The sequence below is a fragment of the Lagopus muta genome, chromosome 5 (assembly GCF_023343835.1).
Source record: "Lagopus muta isolate bLagMut1 chromosome 5, bLagMut1 primary, whole genome shotgun sequence".
NCBI classification, from domain to species: Eukaryota; Metazoa; Chordata; class Aves; order Galliformes; family Phasianidae; genus Lagopus; species Lagopus muta.
Window position 1 is genome coordinate 45,210,971 of NC_064437.1, and position 24,621 is coordinate 45,235,591.

The window sequence follows — 24,621 nt, forward strand, 5'->3', positions numbered from 1 at the left end:
GCACTTCGGCTGTCGCCTTCCCAGCGCTAAGCAGAGAGGACACATCAGCTCCCAGGACCCACTGGCAATACGTCGTCCAGTGCAGACTAATGAGCTTAATACTTACGCTCATTTAATCATAGTTAGTGGACTGGGGGAAAAAATGACTGAAGTCGTTTGCTTTGCATATTCTTATAAATCCTCTGCCATCTCACAAAGCCCAAAGCAACAACTTTTGATCATGCGTATCTCAGAGTTTCACTACAGAAGAGCTAACCTGTATTACTATAAAGGACACAAACAACCCTGGGTATAGTTTTAATACAGAGAATGACGCTCAGTAACTGGAAAAGAAAAACTGTCATGGCTCTTAACTCCCCTTGGTTGATTTACTTGCTCCTAAGTCTCATTCTCCACAGAGGAGATTGTAATAGGACAATCCTAAGCAATATAGGTAGTGTCATCAGGCCCATTCTTTCTTAATTTACCTCCCTGTATGCTATTATTTGTTTCTATCAAACTACCATTAGTCTGTTTGACGGTCATAATAAGCATCCAATAAAACTGAAACACTGAAAGCAGGCTAATGCCAGAATTTTGCACTTTTACAAGTCCTCTGTTTCTGCTCACATTACACAGCTTCTTACAAAATAAGTAAAAAACTGGTTGTGTTTTGCACACTGCTATGAGAACAGGTAGCAAGAACATCACAACACTTACCACTCCTGTCTTTCCAAAAGTGCTAGAGTGCAGTTTCCAGGGATATTGTGATCCACCCGCTTCCATATGAAGTAGGTTCTGCTCCAATGGCAAGAATCTTCCTTAGAACCACGTCTTGCCTTAAGCATTCTGCTGGTATAGCTATGCCAATTACAATTCTAAAGTAAACATACTTCATTATTTACTTCTCAGGTTCTTTCCCTTCAGCTTCTGATTCTCCCAGAATCAATTAGACTACATCAGAAAAAGCAAAGTTCTGGAACATGTACCTTCCACAATGTATGCAACTCTTGCAGCTCAGCCACATCGAATCACCAGTCAACCTCACTCAACACAATCTACAGCAGTAAGTGACCACATCACAAATGTCACATAAATGTTGAGTCTGAAAGCAGGTCTGCAATGCAGAATGAGGCACATTTATTTCCTTATTTTAAGACACTATGGAAATAAAGCATTTTGGTTTTAGTGTCAAACCACGACTTTTGTTTATGGGAAGACTGTGATTGCACAGGCAAGGAAACATCCTGCATTTCACAAGAATCATCTACTACAACTTTGTGAAGAATTCTTTTGAGGCACTAGAAGAAAACTAATTCTCATCTGGAATGGTGCTAGAGCACACAATTGAGATTGATACTCTGATGGGCAGACAATACATAGAACAGCTAGATCTGTCGAGGATGAGAGTTCTTAATAAGAAGAAATTTCAGTGCAGTAATGCAATTTGCAGCTGAATAGTCACTATGGGAAAAGATTCACAAAAGTCATTTGTCCCTCTGAAAGGAATTCGGTTCTCAAAAAGTAGTACTGGAAACTTGCCTGTTGTGCAACCACAATACATCATTCTCCACCCAAATTTTAATCCATGCATTGCAAATACAGAATTTCAGAAATATGCTGGAGTCATGATACTCTGTTTCAGGTTACCACATACGGAAATGGCATGAAGGTCTGTTTGCCTCTTTGCTAAAGGCTGGGGAATCTGAAACTCCACAGCAGTAGATAAAAATCCAAGAGTCTTTCATTTACTACAAAAACATGTAAGTAAAACATTGCAAGACACAGTGCTACTTTGATATACAATAATTCAATAAAGATGAGCAGTCCTAGTTATACACAAAGGCTGCACACTGTGTTTTCACCTTTTCTTTCCCCAAGCATAACAAAATGTGACAGTGAATTCATGAAGACGAACACACACATAGTCTAAGTACTATGAATTCTCTTTGCCTTCATAAAACAAATGTGAAAAAAGTATTAGTTTTATTGTTCTCTCCCATATATCAAGCATTCTTAAAAAAAAAAAAAAAAAAAAAAAAAGTTATTCCAAATTACCATCACACAGGATACTTCATCTCCCATCCAAATCCACTTTTTAGACTACTGTGCCCACTATATAAAATTGAACAGATTATGTGCCTGGATCTGTAGAATCCATTTCTTGATTTGGAAACACCATACACTTAAAGGGTTTAACCAAATACACATTTTCTCTGATTTCTCAGTGTACAGAATCAAACCTGTAAAGCTCTTTTACAGACTAGAATACGGAAACAGTGTTCTTCTTGCAGTGTCAGAGTGGGGTTGACAGAGATTCAGGGGCAATGCTCACCTTTTAAAAGCATTTTGAAAAGCAGATAGATTTTTTTTTTTTAATACGTTCACACACACTTGATTTAAAAACTTATTGCATTCAGGAGCTCCTTGGGACAGATGTCCTTCTTGATTTTATATGCACCTTCTATTGCTAGATGAGAAGTGTTCTTAACTGTGTATGTTGTATGTGCAGGTATATATGCATATACGCAGAACACAGAGGTTCTACACAAGGTTTGTATTTTCTTATAATCCAGCAACGCAGAAAGGAAGAGATTAGTTCTATTACTAAGACACATCCCAAGCATCGTGTTGCCATATACCCTTTCACATATATATTAACACTGTCTATAGGGAGGAAAAAAAAAATACATTAAATATTGACAACCTTGTAACGTATTAAATACATATTTATTCAATATTTTAATAAGATTATTAAAAAAAATAATCTTAGATACTCTTTATTTTCACAAGGTGTATGCAATTATGATGAGTAACCTACACTTAGGCTCTAACAGCCTAATCCAAACCCCATCAACTTTAATGGGCTTTAGATCAAGCATGTGAAAGCACTGTAACAAACACTGTTTCAGGAAGTAATTCCCATGCAACATCAAACTATGACAAGACACAAGAGGCTAAAAATGGCTCATCATAATTTATTTTATGTTAAAATGTACAGCTGGGGGGTGTTTTTTGCAGTTTGTTTCTTGAGTGTTTCTTTGCAGGTTTTTTTTTTCTTGTTTTTTTTTTTGTTTTGTTTTGTTTGTTTGTTTTCTTTTGTTGTTTTAAGTGACTGACTAAAAAGATAACAGATAAATACAAGAGTGTCACTGGGTCCTATTTTTACATGTATCAAGCCTCTTCTGTTCGGCCCTTACAGTCACTCTGTACAGGTACAAAGGCTACAAAAAAGGAAGCAATATAAACAGACACAAATAACTTTTGCCTTTTTACATGCGATCTGTAAGCTTAGTTTGAGCTATTCACACGCTACTGCTCTATTTTTTCCCTTAAAAAATAACTCCAATATTTTATAAAGATAGAAAAATCTACAGATGGAATGAAAATGTAAAGTTAGAGGCATTTCCATAAAATAGCAACTTTACACCAAATTCACTATTTTTTTTTTTTTAAATCCTGCCAAGTATTTGGACATATATGAAAGTGTTTCAAAACTTGACAAATAAACACTGAGATGTTTTTCAATCAACAAAAACCCAAAACAGTATTTATAAAACAGAAAGCTGCCTTTTTCCCTACCCCAGCCCCAAAGAAACCGGTCACTAAAATGGAAAAGAGTCTCAACTTTACACTAAACATACAGCAATAAAACCTTTTGAACTAACCAAAATGTGAATAGCTTTTGCAGCTTTTTTTTTTATTATTATTTTTTTTACAAGTTTTATAATTAACAAAAATATAGTTCTGTGTTTTGTTTTTTGTTTTTTTTTTTACCCTCAAACTAGGGTAACCTAATCAAGGCAAAAAAATTAAGAAATGGCTTACTGTTAAGCACAACACTTGTACAGTACTACAAAATGCACTGTCACTAACAAAGACATTAGCGGCATGCGGAAGTGTCACCTTCAGAAACAAAATAATACAATAAAAGAACTGCTAAAAGGCATTTACACGTGGGGAAAGGAGAAAGAAAAGCTCAAGATTCAGTACTGTCTGATAGTTTTGGAGTCTATTTATCCACATTTTTTAACGGGAGCAGGCACATAAAATGGCTCTGAACCATCAGCTGCTGTGTAATTGCAGTTCATAGAAAGAGTTCTTCCTTTCCAGAGAACTTCAAGCTCAGTGAAATAAACGGAAAAATGGAAAATCACCTAGTCCCCCCCCAAAAGAAAAGAAATCCCGAAATGATAAAGCAAAACAAACAAACAAAAAGAAGAAAAAAGAAAAAAGAAAAACTTGTATAAGGCTTTCTGCTGCATACAGCTTTTAAATGGTGCCAACAAATGTTTTTGCGTTCACACCAATTGCTGGTTTTGAAATCGTACTCTCCAAAAGATACTTGTGCAGATCAATCCAATACGCCAGTTTGGTAGTTTGTTACTCCAAAGGGCCTACCTTCTCATGTAGGAGCCATTAAGAGACTGTTTAGACATGCCTGTGTTCATGTAGCCATGATGCCCCGGAGGACTGTACATCATGTTACTGTGGGGTGCTGTCTGCATTGGCTGCTGTGCATATGGCTGGGTTCCCATCATCCCCATCTGCATCTGCATAGGGTACTGGGGAGTTTGATTCATATACCCATGATTACTGTGATATCCACTATTCATCATTGGCTGGGACATACTATAACCATTCATAGCATTAAGGGTATTCATATTCATGTTCACTGAATTGACATTATAAGCTGGGGCTGGCATCAAATTTACACTCATGTTCATACCACGCTGCATTGTTAAGGTCCGTGTGGGCCCTTGCATGGCCACAGTTTGTGAAGCACGGCCGTAAATCTGGGGCTGATGGGCCGCTGCAGCAGGTGGCAGAGGTGTAGATTTGGTTCTTACAGAAACGTGACCTTTGCTGGCCATCTGAGTCTGCAGTCTTTGGGTGTGGGATATTCCAATATTCGATGAAGTCATGTTACGCTGCAAAAGGGGAGGTGGCAAATTCATGGGAGGAGGAGTAAGGTTGGGGGGAGGAGTCATGGTAGCCTGTGCTTGTGGTCCTCCAGGAACAGCATGTGGAGACTGAGAAAGCTGAACAAGCCCTGTATTACTTAGGGGGGTGGACAAAGAGGCACTGTTTGCATAGGAAGTTACAGCAGCTGAATGGCTGTAAGGCAAAGAATGATCCATAAGCGTGTTAGTTAACTGCTGCAGTTTGGCAAGGCTGAAGGTGGCCGATGGCTGCGAGTAGTGTCCTGGTCCGAATTCGTTCTGACCCATTCTTTCATATAAGCCAATGTTGGCATTGCCAGCTTCAGGGATTTCAGTTAACTGCATAGGTGGTGTAAAATTAGCGGCCATGCTGCACTGAGATAACTGCTGGTTGCTGCTTGGAGGCCTTTCAACAACACAACCTTGGGGAGATTTCACGTTGCAAGTGGGAGGAGAACTGATGTTTGTTTGCTGCATCATACTACAGCTTCCGTTAATATTAGACATCTGCTGTGTCACTGCACAGCTACTCTGTGTTAGGTTGCTAGATGTAAGGCTACTGTACGAGCAACTATTTTGTGAAGAGTTGTTTCCGCAGATACTACTACCCATTGTAGAGTCGTAACTGCTTGGGTTTTCATAGTTTTCTGTTGTGCTCTCAATGCTTCCTAAATCACTAAAGCCACTATCCACAACTTGTTGTGAATGATCAGAAACTGAGGGAACATCCATCATTGGGCTAGTCTCCATGTTCTGTAGAGATGGCACAGAAATGGCACTTTGATCTGGGCTGATCTGAGCATAGTTGTTCTCTAACGGAGCAACATTTGGACTATTAACAGAACGAACTGACTGGCTGGGATGAGAGTGCACAGAGGAAACTGGGCTGCTGTGGTCAGACTGCTGACAATCATCCAACGTGGTCATTTGGGGGCTTTGGTCTGTATGGGCGTAGTTTTGCAAACTTCTACAGGCCTCCTGAGTCTCCGCACAATCCTGAAAGGTATCTTCCTGTTCACTTGCTTCTTGAGTTAGAGACTGTACTGCTTGAACTGTCTCAGAATCAATCTCCATAGTCTCATTACTCTCTCCCTTGAAATCGGAATGTAATTCTTCACCAGCTTTTTGGTCCTGATTGTTTTCGGTATGATCATCATCAGATTCCGGCACTGGGTCTGAATCTGTAGCTACTTCCTTCTGGTCACTTTCACACTCATCAGCTGCAAGGTCCACACCACAATCCATCAAGTCCTCCTGATTTGAATTACCACTCTGAACATTTACGTCTAAAAAAGACTGCTGCGTTTCCAGCATTTCTTTGAAAGCTTCGGCAGGCAAATCCTCCTTCTCCACTTCTGCTGAACCCATGTGGCTATCATCTTCATCATCTGCATCATGATCTTCATTGTGAGAAGGTTCTTCATCATCTTCCTCTTCCTCATCATGATCATCCAAGTGCATGGACTCCTCTTTTTGCAGAAAAACCTCTTCTGGTTTATCTTTTTCTGCATCTTTTGAATTGATTTCACTGTCTTCTACATTCCTTTCTTCTTCCCCAGCTTTCACTGCATCATTTTCTTGTTTTTCATAGGGTTCACCAGGTGGATGCAGAGGTTCAGGTTCTCTCTCTTTTTCCTCATCATCCAGCGGTGGTAATACTTCAACAGGCTCTTTAATCTCTTCCTCTGTAACAGCTGGAACTGGACAGGGCTTATCTTCAGCTACTTCCTTTTGTTCTTCCACCAGCATCTGATAGTCAGGCTCCATAGGAGTCTCAGGTGGAGTGTATAAATTAAGCTTAAAGCCAGGTTTTCTTTCTTTGTTTTGCCGCCATTTAGATGGACCGCGCTTAACTCCTTTGGGCCAACCCTGCTTACTCTTTAAAGGTTCAAGATTGTCTTTAGTGCCTTCTTCCAATACAGCTACGTCCTCTGTATTATCTTTGGGAGGCAATAAATAGAGACAAAACAAAAGTCTTAGCTTGCACAAAGTACGAAATCAATACTTGCAAACATAAATCCAAAGTAATTTATAAATTCAAAATGCACCAAGAAACTCCAGAACAGGAGTTACAAACAGGTGGTACAAATCCTAATGCACTACAAAAAACAAAAGATAATTGAAATTAAGCAACATAGATCACATCAGAACACGAAATTAATCCTCTGACTATAAAAGAATAAACCTTCCCAAACACATTCATTCTTCTCTCTCCCCAGCTACTAGAATTCTCACTTGGGAGTGTAAAGGCTTCAGTGATATTCCTCTGCCAGTTTCTGCCTCTCAGTGTAGTGTTATAACACTCTTACAGTCAATTAATGCAATGACATGGTCTGTGGACTAATACACAGTATCAGTCTTGTCTTGTTAATGGAGTACAAACCTGACCACTGGGCTGTAGCTAAAACATTGAATTTGCTTCTATCAGTTTAATTCATTTTCTATCAAGAAGAACAAAAAAACAGTAATATTCTAATGTACCTGTGGACTGGTTTGTAACAGTATCAACACTCATAAGCATGGCTTTTCTGGTTGAACAAAAGCTGTTTTAAGACAAATCAGTGGATGGTCTCCCAACTAAGGATCACAAACATTAAGCCTCCCAAGCAATTATTAAGTACTAAAGTACTACCAACTGGTTTCTTAAAGAAAATTTGTAAACCTGAAGATCCAGTAAATTATTCTGGAATTAGAACTTAAGAAAGTAGTTTGAAAGCCAGGAAGTCAGGGAATTAATATACATCTAGAGTAGATCATCAGCAGCTTCACCAGTCATCCATTAGCTTTTCTGCTCCGTGAAATCAAATTAGATAAACAGCTTGGAAGGAACATAGTTAAAATTTTCTCTCTGTTCTGTGGGGAACAACAGGTACTGCTCCCCCAGAAACTGCGCACATTGAATTACCAACAATCCTGCATAGAAAGGTATGTATAATTCAAATCTTACTTTTTCTTTATATCCATAACCAAGATACAAGAACAATATTAAACAATATTCTAATGGATACACTTGCTCTGTGGAGTATGAAGTGCCCTGTTGCAGAAACATAAGTTATTTTTGGCAACATGGCATAGCCTGTAGTATTTCAGATGGAAAACTTTTTTTTCTGAGCAAAAAAGAGATTATATTACTATGAGTCAGGGATAACAAAAAAAAAATGTAAACACTATAGAAACAAAGCAAAACAAAAAACCTGCAGAATTCTAATAAATAATGTGAGATCACTGGCTTGCAGTACCACCTCTGAGATGAAAGCATAATGAAGAATGTTATCTTCTAAGAAAATGGTAAAACTTTCCTATTTATGACATAAAAAGTTTCCTTTGAAATTCACACGATAATTTCAATTTATTAAGATAAAAACATTTTCAGCTTACCTGTACAATGGTCATCACTCCTGTAGCAATGAATGTCTTTCTCCTCTTTTTTCTGCTCTTCCTCCTTCTCCTGTTTCTGCTGCCCTGACTGATACTCAAAAGCTTTTCTAATCACAGGCTTCAAGTCATCATCTTCCCCATCCATCTCACAGGTAGGCTCCAGCTGTGGCATGGGACGTTCTTCATCTGAGTTATCAAATGGCTCATTCAACACCTCTGTAGTTTCAGAAATAGTCTCTGTTGTAACACTGCTATTAATCCTTCTGCGTTTACGACCTCTTTTCTTTTTCAGTAGGAAAGGTCTCTGAAAAACAATTCCACAAGTATAACTCTTTCTACATTCCTGTGTTTTGTTGACTCAGTGCACAAATAAGTGAATTCACATCAATCAATTTACTTACTCAAAAAAAGACAGCTTATATTGCATCAACTTCAAATATAGACAACCTACCAGTAAAAGTCTGAAGGATAAACAGTTAAAATAGGTATGAACGTGTGCATGGACACAAACCTTTCTGTAAGTGATAAATGAAGACTAGAAGTTTCTTTATATAGTAGTAATTTCTACCTTCTATTTTTGTTGAATAACATTCACAGCAGTACTGCATAAACTGCATTTACAAGTTTTTCCTCTGTAAATTTAGAATTCCCCAACAACATTTACAAAGATCAGACAATTTTTCTTTCTACGTTTCTAGCTTCTGATATTTTAGAAATAAATACTTAGGTTTAAAAAAACAAATAAATAAAAGCAAAATAAAATGCACCTGAAGCTTTCTATTGATCTTAGCAGTACATTAAAGAATCACACAGTCAACTGCTATTAAAAAAAACTGTCTAACAGTTTTTATTTCTATTGTTGTGCTTTTATTTTTCTCAAGGATTCACAGTTTCTTTGAAGTTTTTCTAAAATTCCCTAGTTCTCAGAGGCACTTAAATACATGTTCCAAGCCAAATGCTTTAAAATTTTGGGGTACCGTAATTCAGTAATTTAAACAAGTTAAATTGCCTGGAAAAGAGAAGAATAAGGGTTTAACCGCATTCTTATTTGAAAAATGAAGTACTCCCTTTACAGACCTTCAATATTAACAAATTATAAATACAAACACTACAAGCTGGAGTCCATCTTATTAAGAAAAAAAGTGTTACAATGTCGAACCAATACCGATCCCAAACAGCAGAGGGCAGTCACTAGTTTAAAAATCAACATGAAATTGTGGTTCTGGTTTGTTGGGGTTTTTTTGTTTGTTTGCTTGCTTTTTGTGTGTTTGTCTCTACATGAGAAAGATTTGTAAGACAGAAAAAAAAACCCCAAAAGATAAAGAGTAGACTGGTAGAGGGAAAAAATAAATAGAGGAGGGCACTGAGAGCTCTAATAATACAGAAAAGAACAGTCCAATAAATACCCGAGAACAAAATACGTTGTTACTGTGATCACAATGACTCGACTGAAATCAGAACTGAATGACTTTAATCAGGTCACTGAAGTAACGCACCTTTCTTTTCATGGCCAGCGACTGTGGCTTTGTCAGCCGGGGAGGCGAACTCTGCTGACTCTCATCCCCACCATCCTCCTCACTGCTCTCCTTAGATTGCTCTGTGGATTGCCCTCGTTCCCCCACCACTGCCACATTTTCTGGAGATCGCAAATATTTATTTTTAGATTGTACTTTTGCAGGTGATTGCCTACTGTTAGATCTTGTGGAGAATATTTCTTGCTCTTCCTTTTCCCAGCAGCTAGCTTGCTCCATCAGACGCTCAGCCTGAAGGGTTGAGGGTTAAAATAATGGGTCACTAAAACAGCATTTACTTAGCCACATCCTTTACATTGTGCTAAAGAGTTACCGTAAGTCAACCCTGATTAGCACTGCTGGCTAACCTAGCAACAACATTTCAGCTGAATCATCTACTAGCTCCTTTACAACAGTTAGGATAACAAACCAAAGAAGATTGCATTTCATGGGATATTTAGCACTATTAATGATGCAGCGAATTGATTTAAGTCCTTTAGCACTACATTACATGCCCACTGACATGGATCACTTTGAGCAAGTTCATAACAAAGAATCGATTGACACTGCAGCCCCTGAGCTCTGCACCAAATTTGATCTGATTACATGCTCCTCGACTACCTCAGGAGTGATAAATACAACTTCATAACAACTGCTGCAGGTTTGAAGTTTTCATACACATCCCACAAAATTTACTACATCTTACTCCAAAAAATGCACATTACAATAATACCAGTGTCCTCCATCATTAAATAAAGGTGAAAATTACAAGTATAATTTATTTAAGGCAGCCTATTGCTGAATTTTAGGAGTTGACAAAATCAAAAGAAAACTCAGAAGAAAAGTTGCTGCTATTACCTCCTTTTCTGCTTCTCTCTCTTCTTCAGAAACTGCAGCATTAGAAACTAACAGAGGAGTCCATCTCAAGCTTTCAGGATCTACTTCATTAATACGTGGGTTTGCTTTCAGTTTCTCCATGTGACTTGAAATCAGCTTTTCCCTTCTAATAATTACAAATCTACAATTGAATAAATAACATTTTATTTTAGAAAGTTATCATCTAAAACACTCTTCCTACAGTTTAAGTCCTTTTACACAATAACCTGTGAAAATAGATGGGTAAAGAACAAGACCTCAGCTGACATACACAGATGACACAGACTGCTGACTTATGAGAAAGTGAGGAAGTCACAGTTCATGAAAGGAAAGCTCAGTGCTAAACATTACTAGAGCAGAGAGGAAAGTTAAGTTGTAATAATCAATCACTCTAAATCCATTCAATAGGTTTAGTGAACCTTCAGTCAGTCTGGCAGAGCAGCTTCCACTTTTAATATGACATACAAATAAAATCAGAAAACACTGGGGATCAAGAAATAAGGAGTGAGGAACATGTTAATACTGAATCTGAATACGGCAGCTAAGTGGACAAGAAAGCAATTTATAAATATAGGTCTTCTAACAAAACAGAAATGTACCTCATTTCTTTATTTCTTTCTTAAGAAGTCTTTATGAAGGACCTCATTAAAAAGAAGTCCCGCCTGACTGACTTCCTCAGTAAGGTGGATATTTTAAAGTCAGAATTTAACAGAGTCATTTATTGTAACAAGTGTTTTGTATGCAGAGAAAGTAAATGTTTTGTCTCATCACTTTAAAAATTTATATAATATTTACTGACCTATCTTCCCTTTTATCTATCATGCTATGCTGCTGCAGAGTAGTGGCAATATCATGTGGACACATTCCAGTAGCTCGACTCATTCCTTTGATGCTGATTTGCTTTTCATGGTGGCAGTTAAGATATTCTAATATTACACTTTTCCAGTAAGCCAAATAAGAGAGACGACCCAGATCAGATAATGGCTTTTCAGGGGATCCTGCTTGACCCTCTCTTCTAGAAAGTAAATAGCCTAGAATGAAGAGAAATAAAACATCTTAGTGAGAGAACAAAACTGAACATTTAAATTACAGTTTAAAAAATGGTATTAATAGAGAGCTCAGCATAACTGATTACTTCATTAGTAGCTCTTGTAATTAAGGAAATCCTATCCACAGAAGACATTTTTTTCCATTACTACAGCTACATTAAAAAGATTAATTTCTTCTAAGAGATTCAGATAATGCATCATGAGAATCGAACAAATCAACAAGCTAACAAGTTTCTGCAGGTCTCATCATACATGTTCTCCTTTAGAACTACAGCTGTCTGACCTTTTGAGAAACTTTTACACAACTGAAGCCAAGAATTTTCAGAAGAATCTCAAGAGGAACTGTCATGCATAACACCACTACGGTTTGTTTCCTTCATGAAGCCTCAAGTGACAGAAGTTTTTGATCAAGCACTTGGTTATTATATTTGAGGTGATACGTAATTGACAAACTGAATTACCAGAATTACTTAGAAACAAAAAAAACCCAAAAATCTCCCTCAGTTCACATTCAAGAACATTCACATAATTCCAGATCTGATCAGCTATGATAAAATTTGTTTTCCCACGTATAACACACAATGCTATTTTATATCCTACATATGTATTAAGTCCTTTAAAACTAATTAAGGAAAAGGAAAAAAATAAAAATAATAAGATGTGTCCTTCCAGTGTAATTCATCCCTCCACAGTAAGATTCCGTGCTGTGCCTTTACAATTGCTACCAAAAACAGGTGTCTTGAAACATGAGGTTTGAAAAATGCTGATTCCATCATAAACCAGGACCATCACACTTACAGAACTGCAGTACTCCAAGTCACCTGGAAACCACCAGCATACATGGTTTTTGCCTATTAATTTTCTTCTGAAATACTTCACTTAAAAAGTTGGAACCCTCCTTTAAGAGACTGCTTTAAGACATATGTAGTACATCCATGCCACGTGTGCTGAGCAAATCCTCATGAACTTCTTCCTCACAAAGTTTCTCATAGCCTACTTCAATAAAGATCTAAGTATCTCACTGGGTGAAGTAGTGGCTGTTTTGCTACATATTCTACTATATTCAAATTGTACACACACATATAAATTAAGTATAAAATGCACACATACAGACATGTATTTTCACTCAGCCTTAAACAAGGGTCTTCACTTTTTTGGGGGGACAACACACAAGAATTTGGGAAACACATACACACTGGTCATCGAGATGTAATCTGCAGTGTGAATTAAAATGTTTGAACAGAAAAGCAAACATACCACTACTTTCCAAGTGATGAGCAACAACACAGATAATGAACTAAACAGTATCATCTTCATATTCACTAGCATGATATACAATGCCTGAGTTTCCAAGAGGAATGCTGTCCCACATTCACCTACTTCTAACATGGCACATAGATGGCTACATAAAGTCTGCCTATATTTGCAAGGTATCACTGGAAACTTAGGAAGTAAATTTATTCTATCTTACAGAATCAGTGCTACCACAGAAAGGCAGTTTTTCTAGTTTAAGAAAAGGAAGGTCGTTTTGAACATCTGAAGTTGTCTCACATTAAAACTCCGTAGTCAGACAATGCATCTTAGTACTGCATGTAACTTGTTGGTAGAAATTTAGATAATCAAAAGAGCAGATTGCATCTTGACTAGTATAAAGAGGAAGAATTATTTTATTTCCAAACGCACAAACGAAGACTTAGACTATGTATTGTCCATTTTGCATAATTTCAGACAAAACTCTATTTGAATCAATTTTGCATCAGCTTGTTCATAACATATAAAATCAAGTTCTATACTAAGATGTCAATTGCCATAGAAAAATCTGCAGAAGTACAAGTAGTGGCAGGAGTTACAATGCAGAAAAGAAAAAAAGCAAATCTGGATTTTAAGATAATTCCATAAAGAGAACTTACAATTGACCTCAAGTAACTGTACAATTTAAACTATTAACTTAATATTCAAAAAAATCTCTGATACAGAAAGTGTCTGTAAGCTTCCTCAGCTTCCATTTCGCTCATAAACTAAACCGTTGCAACTACAACTCCTTGGTAAACATTTTAGAAGACTTCATAAGAAACCACTACGAAGAGTTTGGCAATATTAATTAGGCAATTGCAAATAGTTTTAGTACCTTACTCGTATATCCTTGCACATCAGTTTCTTCCAATGGTTGAGGACTCTGAGGTTAGTTCTTAGAGGTCATTTCAACATTTTGTTCTATACTGAAATACTAAAACTTCAAGAGAACAGTAATAACTTAATATTTTTCTCCTACCTTTCTATAATATAACTTATGCTTGATCAAGATGCTCACATTCTATAGTATCAGGACCATAGATGTGAGCTAACAGTCTTAGTTGCACCTGAGAAATGCTGAATAAGTTTCTTTTTTAAGATTCTGTGATTTGAATATCTATTAAACTTACCAAAGAGATGCCAAATAATTGATCTAAGTTTCAGATACATTTAAAAAACCAGTGGTCTTGATAGCTCATGTATCTATCCTGAAGCATCTGAAATGAGCACAATATGCCCCTGCTAAACATATACTCCCAGTGTCATTATGTCTACCTAACCTTAATAATGGAAAGCCTCAAAGTGAAAACCTGAAGGAATTCTCAAACTATGACCCCTGATTTGAGATTATGAACAATGGCAAAATTCAGAGGACAAAATATAGCTCTTCTTCATCCCCAAGAGTAAAACTGTATGCTACAAAAAGATAAGAACTTAAAAAATTTAAGACCTAACCTAGGAGAACAAAGAGCTGTCTGTCTCATCATCTGAGCACAGAAATGATGCTACTGCAAATTTAAAAAGACAAAATACCATTAAAGATTTTTATTTCCTGTCTATCTCCAGCTTTCAGAGTGAAGCAACATGCCACATGCTATTAGAACCTTTTAATTTCTGTCATGCAAACCTCTGCTGAGTCACTAAGATTTTATCTTCCTCAACATTTTAAACAATTAAAAAAAAAAAATCAAGCTGAGAAAGGGAAAATTAGTGCAGGATGCATATATTTTAAGCCTTCATCACAGATGTAGGAGATAGTCAGACATTAAAACATATAAATGAAGAAATTAACCTGAGTAGTTATCTTGTACTTTCAATCTGCTGCATTTTTAGTATGTAACTCCCCTGAAATAAATAGCTACAGCAAAGTTCGCAGAACGCTTATGCAAAAACAGTAACGTTAATACAACTGTGCACACCTCCAAAAACCTTAGTTATCTACTGCTTCCTTCATTACACTCAGTCTGGTTTCTTGAAACAGGTAAAACTGTGAGATTGAAGGTTCAACTGCCAGTACCCTGCTCTGACAGTAGCCAACAGAAAAAAACAACCACAGAACAGACCAACCATCTTGTGAAGTTCATAAACAATTAGCTTGGATTTCACTGAACAAAAAGAACCCATCAGATCTGTTTCAACTCCTTGCTTCTTAACACCTCCTCAGTGCTTGCTAAGATTTGTTAAGTACAAATGCTTTTGCAAACAGCAGAGTCCATTCCTTTTCTCCATGCACTGCATTTACCTATGGGATTACTGGTACTGTTCTTCAATGTACTTTCTACTAATTTGCACAATACTGATGTGAGGTAAACTGACTCATATCTCCCTTTCTCAAAACTTGGGGTCAGATCATCTGCCTTTCAGTCCTACGGCACTGAAGCATGCAGCTTTAGGTGCACTTCAAGTTTATTTGTATCAGCTTTTTACACAAGTAGATTGTGATAGAACAAGGGGGAATGGTTTTAAACTAAAAGAAGGGAGACTTAGATTTGATGTCAGGGGGATGTTTTTTACTGAGAGATTGGTGAGGTGCTGGAACAGGCTGCCAAGAGAAGTTGTGGAAATACGAGTATCTAAAATGAAGATACTCTTGAAAACAGTATTTGAAGTTATCCTAAGGGACTTCCTTTTATCTTACAGAAACCAAACAATTGGTTTTAAATTTATACGAAGCTGAGGAGAGGTTCAAAAGGATAGTTGGAAAAATCGTAACAGACAGGACAGTTCAGTTAGGTCAGCTCAGCATTCCTTGTACAGAGGAGTGACCAAAAGTAGAAGGCAGATATGGGTAAGGTGAAAGTGTGAGCTTATTAAGACTTATGATCACTAAAACTGTAACTCACGTTACCATTTTCTCCATAGCTATTGTGTGCTTCTGGACAGTTCTTATCTATGTCAGTGGAAGGTCAAGGATAGAGGACCTTAAATAGGTGCCAGTACTCTCTTTGAAAGCGCTTTTAAGGCAGCTTCAAAGGACTCCAACCCCAAGATCCACACAAACATTACAAGAAAGAAAAGACTAGATGTAACTTGAGATGCTCAGATCATGGAACAACTTGCTATATTCTCTTTTCTTCTTTGTACGACTGAAGAAAAGCCTTCTTCATAAACAGAGTAAGCCAAAGATTCTCTCATTATTGTTACAAGAAATAATGCCAGCTCTTATTCCTTTCCATATCCCCAAGTAAGCTCTACACAGGGGGCCCAAAACCTTTAGATCCTTTATAGAAAGCTTCACAGAAGAGGTTAGGGCTAAACAAATTCCCTTCATGAAGTGAAGGAAAGGTAAAGATGACTGCATTACAGTCAGACCAACAAAAGGCATCCTTTGAGCAAACTAATTAGCTAACACTTATTTTATCTGAGCCAGATGCCAGTAAACCCCTTGAGTGAAGGTTCTGTTTACGAAGTAGACTACTTACAAGTGGAGTGAAAGCAGGAACAAGAGAAAAGAAACTGAAGTACCCTTAAAGGAGAGGCTTGCATGCGTAGGGGGCATCAGTCCTGACCATAAATTTGATGAATAAATTTGCCAGTGACTGAAGCATTTTATAAGATAATTAACATGACCAGAGTGTTCTCAATTTTAAATACAATATTTTACTAAATCACTCAATCATTTAAATTTACATCTTAAAATTAACTAATAAGTGATACCAAACACTAAGCAGTTTCTGCAACCGTAAAACGAATATCTTTTAAAAATTGCCATTACCTTCATAAATACTACTAAAGAAATAAAGCAAGCTTGCTCATTTGAAAAATCTGTATGATTGCCATTTTATAGGATCTACATACTCATAGAATAAGATTCCAATGGACAAGACAGGAAGACTGACTGTAGGACTGACTACGCCTAACCTAACAAATAAACCGAACATACCCACAATCTTTCCAAGGCCCTGAGGCCAAAAAGTCAGACAGCAAGCATGCCTTTCATATCCAACTCACCAGAAGAGAGCAAATGTCTTATCTAGATGTTAACGTTACTCTCCTAGACTTTTTCCAAGCTGAGGAAAATTGCTGCCACTTGGAGAGCGACTGATATCTGGGAACTGCACCAGAGATAGTTTTAGCAATTTTAGAGCAAATAACCAAGATTCTGAGCCCACAGTCTCTTCCTATCAATCTTTTACTCCTACCTGCAAGAGAGAGCTTTGTAATACTGAAGAGCATAAGCAAAAAAATAAAATGGGGAGTCAGAACTGAAAAGCTAAAAGACACACCTTGATAAAGAAACACATCACTACAAATGCTGTTTTCGCTAAGCTAAGCGGTCATGACACCAACACTCTTTAAAGTAAAAGATAGCTGCATTTTTGTCTTACACAGGCTGCAAAATCATCATTGCTATTCGTTACACTAAAGCACATTGTAGAGCAAGAAATTAACCAAGTAAGATTTTGAAAAGAGATCCAGCAGATAAAGGAGGTTGTTACAGAAACAAACCACGATACTTCAGCCAGTAGATACAGAAATTGTGATTTAAAAAGCATGTATTATCAACCAAATGAAAAAATCAATTTATAACAGTGGACATCAAAAAGCTAAGCTCAAGACATGGCAATCTTTTAAACATCTACTGTTACTCAAAACAGCAGTAAGCAAAAAAGTCATTTTTTTTTTTTACAAGTAGAACCTCCTGATAAGTAATGGCATGAGCAATGGAAGACATCTGTTAAGAAAGCCACAAGGTTATCTCATTGAGCTGAGACATCTTGCTGTGATGTTAGAGGTGCCTCAATAAATGGAGCAACAAGCTACACATCTCAAACAAATACCTGCTTTGTCCATTGACTTGCTGTAGTAGAACACCTCTATGCAGTCAAAAGCAGAAATTTTTGACCATTGAAGATGCAGTAACTTAATTAAAATCTGTTTTCAATCACCAATCTCAAGCAGACGGCTTCTCCTGTTTACTCATGCCCTATAAGCACAGCTTTGTTCAACAAAAATTTGTTTTTATTGCTACTATGTTTCACCTTGCCTTTTAGGTGCTTTAAATTCCAGCTGAAATAAAGATGCTCTTCAGTTAGAACACTCTCAGCTTTTTTTATGTGAAGTGACATGCCCGATTTCTTTTGCAGCTCTGATAAATGCACAGCGTCTTGAAGCTATATAAAAGTGATGCCAAGAAATCCCAAGAGGATGATTTTCTTGGAATAATCTTAGGTCAACAAAGCTTGATTCAAAATCCATCTTTATTCCACCCTCATCTAAATCTCAGCTTGACAGAATGTTCCTTATTAGTTATTTAGGAGAGGCCAAACTCATGCCTTGAGGTCAGCAACATAATCAATTGTCAAGAAAAGAACATAAAATAAGCAGCAGCATTCAAGCTCCCTCACAAATTTACAGCTCTCACAGACCTTCAGCCCCCTTTTAAAGGAAAAGAGGGAAAAAGGCACATAGCTCTGCCTTTCATTCGGCCACAATACACCTGTAAACAAAAATCAACAAAAACAGCCATAAGATCGACACAGTACTCTGTACTGCAATACACAAGCAAGTTAGTAATTTAAAAATAAAAAAAAGAGAGAGATTCAATATTGGTCATCACAGGAAATAGCAGACTCGCCTGTTTTATTCAAATTGTTACTTTAGAAGTGCTGATTTCTTAAGTGTAGTTTAAGCATGCATTTTTGCAGAGAGGTCCATAAGAAAAAAAATAATCCTGTTCCTCTCTACCCTCAACCTTTCCTTCTCACTCTGTGCTGCTGTTTGCCATACCCTCAACAGTACTGAAACAGTTCAGGATTGCACTGTGTGAAAGGGAACATCAAAATGCTCCCGGTTATGAGATAAATGATTTCACTTCATTCCCCATCTATGTTCTAATCACAGAGCATAGCAAAGTGTAACTGTATACAGTCATTTTTTTTCCCCCAAGGTAGATTTATTTATAGACTGCATTTCTACTGTATTTCAATATTTGTTACAGAGAGCTGTAAAACACCTTCATATCAAATTTTGGAAACGAATACTGACATCTGTCTATGGAAGGAGTTTATCCATCCTCATTTTTCACATTATTTCTACTTCGTATTTCGTTAAAGTAATTAGAAATTAAAAAACAAAACAAAATTACACAAACTGGTGGTTTGGTTTTTTCCCCTCCAAATATTACTTTTGGCCAGCGCACTACTTCCTATGACCAGATCAAGGGGTTTAGATTATCGATTCTATATTCACACTTATAAAAAGAGTAGAAACTAGCTCCAAGCAGCACACAGGCCTTAAAAGTGGTTCCAAACAGGTCCATCAGCATACTACAACTTAAATATCATACACATGGATATCTTAACTCCAGTAACAGCCATGTTCCATTACAGAATCCATCTCAACTTTTTTTCTGCTTTACTTTCCAGAAGTTAATTTATAAGTAAGTATAAACAACTTACTTAGTTAATTCAAGGCCTCATTACCAACTGAGCACTGAGTTTTCTCTGTTACCCCCTCAACCTGCTACTATAAGATAAGCCTACATAGCTCATTAAAACAAACACCACTAGCTAGGGATATACAGAAAACATAAGTGAACAGATCATAATGCAGAATAAAACAATATCTCTTCTTATTACTTCCACTCTCTTTTAGCCATTGAGAACACCTGTTAATAGTCCTGCACAGCTTATTTTTAAGCATACTCAAAAGAAGAAACAACACCATTTCCATACCATGGTAACTTCTCTATTTTGTCTCATTCCAGTTTCCTAGTGAAAAATGAAAACTCACTTGGAAGGGACTTTTTTTTTTTTTTTTTTTTTGTCCTATTCACTAGCCTATCTATTTTCTAATCCGTCCCCTAATCTTCAATGAAAGCATATAGGATCAGTAAACAATCTGGGTTTAACAAGAATCTTCAAGGACATCTGTCCTTCCTCTTCACTTTATTTTAGCCCAGAATATTTTTTTGATTCAGTACATACATAAAAAAAGCCCTCAAACCATTGAATGTTCACAAATGATTGCAGGAATTCACAGTAGAGAAGATAGGACCAGAAGAAAGATCAAAGAAATAGGCTGTAGGTTCCAGATCTACAGCCAAGTTCTTCAAAGCTGTCAGTGACAAATGAATCCACCACCACAACAAATCTCATACACAGCCTTTTGCTTAGTTACCTCCTAGTGAGAAGCAGTATAGCCTAATGAATGTTGACAGAAATCTAAGTGGCTTTGAGCCAAAGAGCAGACCTCTCCCTCACAGTTAACAATGTACAAACAAGAGTTACGGTACCAACCTCTTGTATGAATTGTTCTGATGCTTGCTCGTGAAAAGCATTTAAGAAAATAGACATAATTACTTTCTTTACATTAAGAGATTATTTTCTCTTTATTTGTTGCACCAAATTTTTGTTCCTCTCCTACTTTGGAAATGTGCCTTGCATTAACTGTTGTACAAGTGCTGCTGTTGTTGGTACTCTGTTGCTTCTGCAAATGAGGACTTCAGATTTACTCAACTATTTGAAAGAAGCAAGAACAAAATTACTTGACCAAGAAAGAGATATCAGATACAGGGAAATGAGCAAACAAGGACATTAATACTTTCCTCGTACAAGAAGAGAACTCCTCAAGTCATATAAAATATACGGAGTGTTTTTTGTTGCTGTTAATTTTTCTTCTCTTTCATCACTAGCCATATTTCCAGAACAGAAGCAGTAGCTAGCTTGAACTAATGAAAAAAACAGCTCTATTTAAAGGTATTACAGTTGTATGCAGTAAGTGGTACAAAAGGTTGAAGAGTCAGCACCTATATTCCCAAATATACAGAAAAACAAAACAGAAAACACACACAAAACAAAGAATTCAAACAGAATCCCAGAAACATTTAAACAAGTTTCTTTCGTCACACAAAAATAATCACTTCACAAGGAACAGATAAACAATGAAAAGAGAAGGAATTCTGATGGGGAAGAAGGAACTGGTACAAATCAGTTGGACCAGAAACACCCCCAGAATAAATAACAAAAGACTATCATGGACTTTGCCCCTGGGCATTGAACCCAATCATTACCGAGATGCAAACAAACTGGCAACGTGCTATCTAGCAAAGGTTTAACCTCGTATTGTTGCATGCATTTGTTTTTCTCCTCCAACTGATCCTGTAGTAAATGCACTGGGACCTCTAGCACGGAATTTGTAATCTAGCAAACAAAATTAAGGACCTATCACGTGATGACTTTTGTTAAGAAGCATCCATTCAAAGAGTGCTTTGAACTTACAGAATAAAAACTCCATTAAACAACTATGAAATACCGCAGTATACTGTTCTAGCAATACAGAGCACTTTCTATTAGATATGGAAAATAAAGAAATAGTAAGATTTTTTTGTATTGAAGCTAAATGTAGAGAAACAACAAGTATATGAAGGATTTCAGACTGTTGAGATCTCGAGACAAGTAAGTAAAGAAAAACCACCTTGAAAGGAGAAGCTGCTGAAATAAAAGAAATGTGCAAGGAGGGGCGCAGCCACAGGATAGGAGCTTCAGTGCCTGCACTGTCAAAACTTGAACAGTAACACAGGCTGAACTTCTGCAAGACAAAGACTCACATGTATATACATAATTCCCATGATAGGAACAATAGCTTTGTGGTGTCATACACAGATACAAAGTGGGAAAAAAAAAATCCAGTTGGGGATCTTATACAATAGAAGCCTGCTGTTTGGTTTACTTCTGGATCAACTGGATCTAGATCATGTTCTAGGCAAGTTCTAGCTTAATTTATAGCATGTACAAAAGATTCATGTGGAAGTCCATACATAATTTTGGTGGAACACTGCAATTACAATTCAGTCAGCCTTACAGAATACAGAAAAGACTAAGTGGAAACAAAATAAGTTTGGCAACAATTACTGTCCTATAAAAAAAGGAAGGTATTAAATATACTAAGTAAATTAAGGTTCCTCATTTCAAAAATCTGGCTGTTAGAACACAATAAAGCATACACAGTGGAAATAAAATCATGACCTCATGAAAAGAACTTTGTCTTCAAATGAGACATGTTTCTAGAAAAAATGAAACAGGTCAAACTAGTTTTATCTTACAGTAAAGAGAGTATCAAATCTGCAGTACTACAAATCAATAGCTTAATTATTTGAACAATTCAGTTGCTTTTTTCTGGTTTTGTTTGTTACTCCCCAGCTTCTAAAAACCCAGACAGAAAGTTCTTATCATAGTCAAAACAACTTCCCTTCAAGCAGAAAGGTCTTGCCATGCTTTAAAAACAGAACATACATAAATGCATAGATTGTATTTTTAAAAAAATTATACTAAAATATAGATGGAAAGCCATACATTGAGTTTTGCTGAAGGCTATCAGGGTAGACAACTCAGATTTTTACAGCATATTTCCTTTACACAATGTACTCTTTTTAAATTGTTCTTTTCCCCTGCAAGATGTGACAGACAGACCTTAAAAAAGTTTTATGTTCGTGTATACAGAGTAAAAAAACAATAGCATTATCTCAGTTTCTATTTGAAATACAGATTAGTTAAAATGCAGTTAGCAAAAAAAATTCATGAAGTTGAAAAACTGAGTGGCAGACAACAAATATCTGCTTCTTTTTGCAAAACAGAATAATTGATTTTCCCTCTCAAGTAACAGGAGGACCACACTGACTCATCTGTAAAGATGAGATTAGTTCAAGACAAAAGAAAAGCATCACAAACTGAACAAATTCATTTCACTTACCAAAAAAGTAGGTAATTTTGTACTACAAACTACATTTTCAGCAGATTGCTGACAAAGCAGAAGCTATGTAGTGGTTTAAGGCTGTGCTCTTCCCAGCCTTTCCAACTGTCAAGTGTCTAGACAAATAAGAAGTAATGCAAGCAGTCAACTGCCTGCACAAAGGATTTGAGATCTTTCCCTTTGTGGTTTGTAAATGTCATTTTCCGAACATTACTCGCTCAACAGTTAGGCCTTTTTTTCACTTCAGTTCATGAACAGTTTTAGTCACTGTTATTAAAAAAGTCAACAAGTTTCAGTGACTGCCTCAAAGAACTCAAAACAAGCATGATAAGTGGAGATTTAACACTCAGAGCATAAAATTATCTTCTGGTAAATTTGTGAAAATATGACAGTCTCAATAAGTTTACTGACAATATTTTTAACTATTTTAAACATGATTTGTGCAAATTTCAAATGACAACTGGGCTTCAGCAATATCCCAAATTCTCAGCCTTGTTAGAGTGATTACTTGCAGTACGCTAGAATTGGGCAGAAAGGGCAAAGTACAAAAGACAGCAGTCAGACATCAGCTACAAAGAAGAGAGGGAAGCACAAATAAAATCCCAGGGGGAAAAAAATAATTTATTTGGTGCGATTTTTATTTTTGTGGAGGTGTATTTTGGGCTGACTAATCTGGATGAAGCAATGGTTTCCCCATCTAATGACATTTAGCCTCCAACCTGCAAAAGGATATAAATACAACTGAAGAAAACAAGATTTGCATCTTCTTTATACCTAGGAATAAACAGCCACTAGCAGTTCTCTCATGTATGTCCCATTTATTTTGGACCCCATTCTCGCTAGAGAGACAAACTTCTTCAGTCACCTTTCAGTCCTTCATTCTATAGGAAAATGGAACAGTCTGCTTTCTAGTCTTTTAAGGGAGCCCCTTGTCTAGAAAAGGAATGAAAGGCACTGTGGAGAAGTGCTGAAGAACTGACTGCTTGCTCACATATGTTTAGTCTCTTAGCCACAGCAGAAGCCAATACTGTTCTCTGGACTGTGCCCAGCAGGTATTCAGCTGTAGCTTGTACCTGTGATGTGATCATGCCTGCAAAGAGGAAAGGCATAAAGATAGCACCAGGAAGGTTCAAGCTAACAGTACCATTATGTGACACTGAAAATCACCGCAGGAACACTAACGATTCAAATAATCTCATGTGTCTTCAGGTTTTACAGAAGTGTAGGGGCAACAGAACACACTACCAATTTTTACAGATGAAGCAGCACACGGCACAATAACATAAAAAGTAAAGATCCAGAAGGATGCAGCATATTCAAATACAGACCTGTGGAACCCACAGGTTTCATGGCTGTACCATTAGCTTTGTAGACATGAAACTCTAGTGCTATATCAGCATTCAAGCAGAGAAATATTTGCTGAAAGTGGTGGCTTTTTGTTTTTAATTTTTATTTTTGGAAGGGCACCTCAGTAGAAAAAAATCAAAAAGCCTAGAAGTACTTACCAGTTTGCCTAGTATCTCTATCTCATTTTGCAAGACATGCTAATCCTCAGGTAAGGGTCAATTTCTAAGTAACAAGTTTAAACTCACACTCTGCAGCTCTGGAATACACGGTATTTCTCACCATCTCTGCAAAAACAGTGCAGAATGCACACGATAGAACAGCTGCTGCGTTCCACACCAGTGATGGCTGCATTTCAATGGTGGATTAAGTGGTCCAAGACCAGCCTTACCCAACTCACAAGGGTACGGTGAAGACTGTTTAAAAAGCCATGGAATTAAGAAACATACTAAGTATCTTCATTAACACTAGCATAGTCAAGCTGGGTAGCATACTTAAGACCCAGAACTTGAAAACTACAGTTAGAAATTATCCTCTGTCCTGCTGTTATACTGC

At 36.9% G+C, this 24,621-nt stretch overlaps 2 protein-coding genes across 24 annotated transcripts in view; one reads left to right on the forward strand and one right to left on the reverse strand.

Moving 5' to 3' along the window:
- The window catches only part of LOC125693507 (calcium/calmodulin-dependent protein kinase type II subunit gamma), a 761,290-nt gene that overhangs the window by 61,157 nt on the left and 675,512 nt on the right, over positions 1-24,621 (forward strand). The window lies entirely within an intron of this gene.
- Positions 3,016-24,621, reverse strand: part of KAT6B (lysine acetyltransferase 6B) — a 92,473-nt gene continuing 70,867 nt past the window's right edge. For all 7 annotated transcript variants that reach the window (XM_048945527.1, XM_048945529.1, XM_048945530.1 and 4 more), the window contains 5 exons: positions 11,487-11,718; positions 10,670-10,829; positions 9,797-10,063; positions 8,301-8,604; positions 3,016-6,862 (listed from right to left, as the gene is read on the reverse strand). In XM_048945527.1, coding sequence (XP_048801484.1) covers positions 4,377-6,862; positions 8,301-8,604; positions 9,797-10,063; positions 10,670-10,829; positions 11,487-11,718 — 3,449 coding nt within the window. In that variant the 3' untranslated portion in view covers positions 3,016-4,376. The remainder of the gene's footprint in view (positions 6,863-8,300; positions 8,605-9,796; positions 10,064-10,669; positions 10,830-11,486; positions 11,719-24,621) is intronic.